The following is a 6,327-nucleotide window of genomic DNA, read 5'->3' as shown; positions in this document are numbered from 1 at the left end:
GGTACTGAGCTGTGTTCCAGTGTCCTCAGGTGAACTCTGTGTGTAGCGCCTGGTGCTGTTCTGCTGACCACCTGTTGCAGTGCATGAAACCACTGAATGCCTCCTGTGTGTTAAACATTCCAAAAGAGATGGAAATGATCACCCCAGGGCATGTAACTGGAATTCCAGTGCTTGTCCTTACCCTAACAGGGACCAGGAGAACAGGCAATGGTTGGGATGAGAGGAATGATAGGACATCTCCAGCCTGGAAATCCCTGCTTTGGAGCCGCTGCCTGATGTTGGACATCAGTAAAATGCCTTTGTTATGGTTGGATCTTTCTGCCTGGAAAGCTCTGGCACAGGGCTGGCTCCTGGTACAGTGACACTGTCTGGCTGCAGCAGAACTGGTGACACTGTTTGTCCACCTGGAATCTGTGACACCAAGCTCGTGGCAAACATCCACTGCTCCTAGAACTCCTCATGTAGCACAGGCCTGCCCTGACAGACACCTGTGTTCTCAGTTATATCCACCTGTTTTGGGATTAGCCTGTAATTTGTCTCTGCCCTCTCTATGGCCTGCCTTTGAGAAAAGGGTCCATGTCCTACAAGTGGTGGGAATACATCCCAAGAAATCAGCAAAGGGGGTGGCAGGAAGCTTCAGCACAAGTAGAGTGGTGGTTGGAATCAATATTTGGACTGGGAATCATTTGGATTCATTTCTTGTCTCAATTTTGTAAGCCTCTGCTACAGGAACTTTGAAACAATTGTGCATGTTCATCTGTGCAGCTGCTGAAATCAAGGAAGTGAGTCTGGGTTTGGACCCCTCAGGAATCAGAGCAAAGGGGAGCTGTCAGCTGCAGTTCTGCTTGTGATTCTGGAGGTAAATGTGCAACATTTGACCTTCTATAAGCAGCTGATCAGGAACCCAGGGCAGGAGGCACTGACAGCCTGGGCACCACCTGAACCCACTGAAGCAAGAGTATGTGACTGATCAAAAGGAACAGAGTAAAAAAACAAATGTTCTGCCATGGTGAGTGGTCACTGCTCCAGTTCACATCCTGCACTGTCCTTGAACCACAAGGCACAGAATCCCTCTCTGGTCTATGCTGGAACTGTAGGCACAGAACTGACTTCTGGCAGACGTGGCACCTTTGGAGGATCCCACCACTGGCCCTTCTCCAGGTCTCTGCTGCTCTTTGCAGGCCACACACAGCAGTGTTTTTGTAGCTCCAGGTAAACAACCACCTCTTTAATGATGTTCAGTAGCTGCCTTGTGTGAACTGGGACAGAAAGGGCTCAGCCAAGCCAAATTCAGTTTTCTTGGACAAATATTTAACAGATGGTGTCTCTGTAGGGCTTCACCTTGCATTAATGGGCTCTACCCAGGGAGCAGCAGCTGAAGTGACAGCTCTGGATGGCTCCTAAAGTGTCATCCACAATAATGACCCATTTTATAAAGCTCTGAAATTGTCCAGAATAGACCAGATACAAGGGAAAGATTTTTTTCTCTGTCAAGTGTGGTGACCCTTTGCAGATCAGTGTATTTCAGGTTACGTCAAATGGGCTCATCCTGTATGTTACAGCTGCTAATTTTACTTCTATCTGTGCTAACTCTGCACTCTGCAAACAGCTGGAAACCATGAAGGAGATTTTGTCACTTATACTGCCAGCATTGCCCAGGAGTTGACCAATGGATCCTGGTTCCATTACAATCAATCAGTCCTGGCTGGTGCTGGTGAGAGAACTGTAACCAAGGGGTGAGTTGTGTTTCAGTCTGTAGAAATGCCCTTCCTTCCCCCATTTTCAGCAGTGCCTCAGTGGAGAGTGGCTGTGCTGTGAATGCACCACCCCTGCCTGAAATGCAGCCTGGAATGGGGGCGTGAGATCTGTCCCAACCAAGGCACAAAACAAAGTGCAGGGTGCTCAGCTCCAGCACTGCACTGCCTCCACACAGACAGACAGACAGACAGACAGACTGACTGACTGCTGCCTCAGTGCCTCTCCCAGGGCCAGCAGCACCCCCAGGCACTGCTGTAAAACACCACATCACAGCCATGTAAAAAGAGAAGAGTGTTTATTGGTTATATACTGTAGCACTGACAGTGTTTGAGTCAGGAGAGACATGCAGATAAGTGTGTGTTTACATTTGGCATGCAGACTAAGAGCACTGTGTCACTGGGAGGAGGTGAGCACCATCTGTATCCACTGCATGGGCAGCCTGGGGAGGAAAGCACTGGCTTTCCTCTGCTCAGCATGCTGAGACAGGGCCAGTTCTAAGAGGGTGGAACACTGCTCATAGCTCTATTGGACACAAAGTTTATTTCAGGGGAAAAGGCAATACTGCAACCCTGGAAAATCGGCTTAACTTGGATGAACCTGTGATTATGAAAACATTTCTTGCATTATTTGTCTTCTAACTAAGCTGCCCCACCCAAATATATGTTCACAAATACAAAAAAATAGATTTATTCTCTTAAAAATACATTCCATGCAGCCTGGAGTGCTGCTTCCCCAAAGCAGGAGCCGGCACTGCACGTGGGGCAGCCCAGGAGGATCCTTTGGGCCCTGGGTTCTGACCATGGGAGGCATCTGCAAACAATGGCTTCGTGTTGTGTTGCACAGCTCAGCCTGGGGGAGGCTGGGCTGGCCTGGAGCAGTGCCCTGATTGCTTCAGCCGTGTGCAAGGGTGGCAGAGGTGAGGTCTGCTATGTTAGTGATGACACCAATGTGAGTATTGCTTCAATCTGTAGCTGGGAATTGCTTGTGTCGAGTGTCTCTCGAAGCACCAAGGCCCGTGGCTGTGCCCGGTGCTTCCTGCCCTTGTCCCTCGTGGGGTCCTGCCCGTGGGGCCAGGCTGGCACCCCACAGCCTGCAGGGAGCTGGGCAGGCAGCTCTGCAGACCTGGAAGCCATTCCATGAAGCAGTGAAAGCTGCTGGGCCCTCAGACTGGAGCCAGCCCTGCTGGGGAAAGCACTGGCTCTCCAAAAAGGGACCAGCAGCTGAGGTTCCTTGGGAGCAGCAAGCACTGACACAGTTCCTCTGTACAGCAAATACATTTACAACTTTGGAATTACCCGAGGGCTCGATGCCTTGTGCATCATCAAGCCTACTGAAAAGCCTGTTATATTTATATGCTAAAATTACAAATACTTCTTCAGTGATGGCAATATTTACACATATACTCTATTTTACAGCTGTTCAAAAAAAGTGTGCAATTCGAGTAAACACATTGTGTTTCCTGAAGTCATTGCTATAAGATTAATAATACAATCAGCTCCTATTGCACTCATTGACTAGAGGGCATGGCCCCTTTCCATACTAGGTAGGGTTTTCTTTCTCAGATTTAATCTCAGCTGTGGTAAAAACAACCAGTGTGCAGTTACCAAGTGACATCTGTGTCCAGTATTTACAAGCAGTGAAAGTGAGTCTAGAGCAGGAGTTCAAGGTATCTGCTGTAAAATATTGAACAAATAACTGAGGCAGCTGGAGGAAGGAGAGACATCATCTGTGAGAAGCACCTGAAGACAGTGCCAGCAGTGCTGTGTTGCTGGGGCAAAGCCAGCTGAGCAGCAGGGTAAAGCCCTCCTGTTGCTGGGGCAAAGCCTGGTCCTGGCTGACAGAAGGAGAAAACCCAACATCTATTGCTGCTGGTGGTTCTTCCCTTGCACTCGAGACACAGGGCTGTGTTCTGGGGTGAGCAGTGGGCTTCAGGAGCTGATGGGTAAAGCCAGGGTTTGGTGGTGAATCACAGGGACGCTGAGATTTCCACACCACGACTGAAACCACTTCCCTTGGAAGGCTCCTGGGGAGAGCACCATGCTGAGCCACATCTATGCCAACAAGGAGAAAGCTGGTGGATGTTTAGGAACATCCTGTAGGTGTGTGGACCCGTGTCCTGCAGCAGGATGGGGCTGGGACTGAGGAAAGCTGTTCAGTCACTGCCCAGAGTGATCCTTGTCCTCCTCAGGACGTGCTGTCCTCAGTTGGTACAGGCTGCAGTGACCCACACCCTGCTGGCTTTGTGGAGCACAACTGCAGTGCCTCTCCACAGCCACTGTGACTGTGCAGCTGGAGAGGTTTGGGGATGTGCAGAGGGAATCCCTGTGACAGCTGAAGAGGAGGAACACAACAAGGTGCTTCCCAGCTGCTCCCAGGGCTGGCAGGCAGGTATTTGGGCTGATGTGGTCTGGAGGGGCACAGGAAGAGAAGGGGCATAAAAAGAAGAGTCAAAGGCAGAGCTGAGCTGGGCAGGAGCACACACAGGCAAGCGAAGCTGCTGCTGCTCAGACAATCCACGGGGTCTGGTGGTGAACCTGACACACAGTGAGTGCTGAGCCACTGCACAGCACTGTCAATCCACTGTGGATTCAGATTGCACAATCCATAAGGATTTCCAATCCTTCCTGATAAACGTGGGGCAAGGGAGAGGCAGTTCAGAAGTCTGAATTTACTTCAGAATTTTCACTTTCATTTTTAGTTTAGCGTTTAAAATTTTTCCCATTATTCTACTAGCACTACCATGTCAATGGTAAGAGAGAGCAGTTAATACAATTTAATATAATTTAAAGATTATTAGAGCTGCCACTCATACTAATTTAAAAGCATTTTTTTTTGTCTTGGTATGCAAATTAACATATATGTCACGACATGTAAAAAGAATAAAATGAAGGGTTAAAAATATACACTTGGGAAAACATCTTTAAAATTCCAAAAACAAACCTCTCTTTTTTTTCAAAAATAATTTTTCCCTTCCTCCAAACAATCTTTATAAAAAAAATAATCATGTCACTAAAATACATCCCTTTCATATAGATGTTTTCATAGATATTTTGCTACCAGCTCTATTTTTTTTTAAATTCATTTTCTTCTCAGAATTGAGGTGTGCATTTCCCAGGCCAGGGAGGAGCTGCAGTACAAGCAGCTGGCTCTGGTACCTGCCCCTCTGGAGGTGGGATATGGGAACGAGTGTGGGGTGCAACTCAGACATGGAAGATATTGGGGTGCAGCTCTTCCCACAGCACCTCTGGAACAGATCAAGGACCTTTTGTGTCTGGAGCATCATCCCTGTCCTGCTGCAGAGAGGGACAGGCAGCTCTGAGGTGGCAGTGTGTTTGTGTAGGGCCAGCCCAGCAGCTGGGGAGGGGATGGGATGGAAAGGAAGGACTGTGAGGTGCCATCAGCTCGCTCAGGGCAGGTGCTGCCGGGGACATTTGTGGCCCACAGTGACAGCAGCTGTGCTCAGGGGCCTGCAGGCACTGCTGGGGACACACTCCTGTGGTTGAAGCACTCTCTGCCCCTAACTGACTCCCAGGCATGGCAGAGAGAGGTTGAGGCACAGACCAAAGCCACTGTAGATCAGCTTAGGGCCCAATCCAGCTGTCTCCATCCTGATTTGGGAAGGAACATTCTGCTTATCTGTGAGGAAAAGCACTTGTTTCTTTTTCTCTTCAGGCTCAGCTGCCTTGCACAAGCCCCAGAGCTGTTGCCTGCAGAGTGTAACACATAAAGCTTCAGATAAATGGCACCCTGGTCCCAGGCTGGAGGTGTTGCTGCTGTGCTGGTTTGGCTCAGTGGATGATTTCTTGGTGGTGCAGGATCTCAAGTGGTGATGAGCAGATCATGCAGAGCTTGTAGCAGAAACTGACAATGATAAGGAACCAACTCCTCCCAAACAACATTTTCTGCTCTCCTTCCCTCTCAAATTGTAAAGTAACCAGTGGGGAACTGTCTCCTCTTGCCTAGAGACAAAGGGTGCTGGAAACACAGGTACTGAGGTGACCACCACCCCAGCCAGCAAGGGTGTGTTAGGAGAATGCAAACACTCCATATGAACTGAAAGCTTTCAGTTGTGGTGGACAGCTGTCGTGGGCTGGTGGATGTCATCACAGGGACACTGCTGGGATCTTGTGTGAACACAAGTGGATAAAAAGAAGTTCTCTCTTGTGCAAGGAGTACCATTGTTCAGAGAGGCTAGGTAGTCAGAGTTTCCATATGGAGACAGACCTATCATCCTACAGGGAAGATTAAGATTGCAGGTACAGAGATGAAAAGTGGAAGTCCCCTGAGCAAAGTCTCTGCAGCTGCCTCTTCAGCAATGAAGAAAAAAAAATTCACTGGTAAAGCTCCTGTACCTTTCAAATCGCATTACAAAACTGGTTTCAGGCTGGTTGAAGCCTCTGGAGAGGTTACAGACAGGTGTGATGCCTGTTAGCTTGGTACTGTCCTGCCTCTTGCTTCACCACGGTCACTGAGGAGGGAATGAGCTCATCTCCGCGATGTCCGGCCGGCCCGGGCAGTGCCCTGGAACAGACAAACCCAGGGGATCACAGAGTGCCCACAGCTGCCCCT

The 6,327-nt window shown here is 49.2% G+C and overlaps 1 protein-coding gene across 1 annotated transcript in view; it reads right to left on the bottom strand.

Moving 5' to 3' along the window:
• Window positions 1-4,216: 4,216 nt before the first annotated feature.
• LUZP1 (leucine zipper protein 1) overlaps window positions 4,217-6,327 on the bottom strand; it is a 28,689-nt gene continuing 26,578 nt past the window's right edge. Inside the window, exon 4 of the mRNA XM_083879448.1 lies at window positions 4,217-6,279. Within this exon, the coding sequence (XP_083735574.1) occupies window positions 6,244-6,279 (36 nt within the window). The 3' untranslated portion in view covers window positions 4,217-6,243. The remainder of the gene's footprint in view (window positions 6,280-6,327) is intronic.

This window comes from Zosterops lateralis, assembly GCF_965231275.1.
Source record: "Zosterops lateralis genome assembly, chromosome: 28".
In the NCBI taxonomy this organism is placed as follows: Eukaryota; Metazoa; Chordata; class Aves; order Passeriformes; family Zosteropidae; genus Zosterops; species Zosterops lateralis.
Note: the sequence above shows the minus strand (reverse complement) of the source record. Positions and strands in the feature narration are given on the sequence as shown.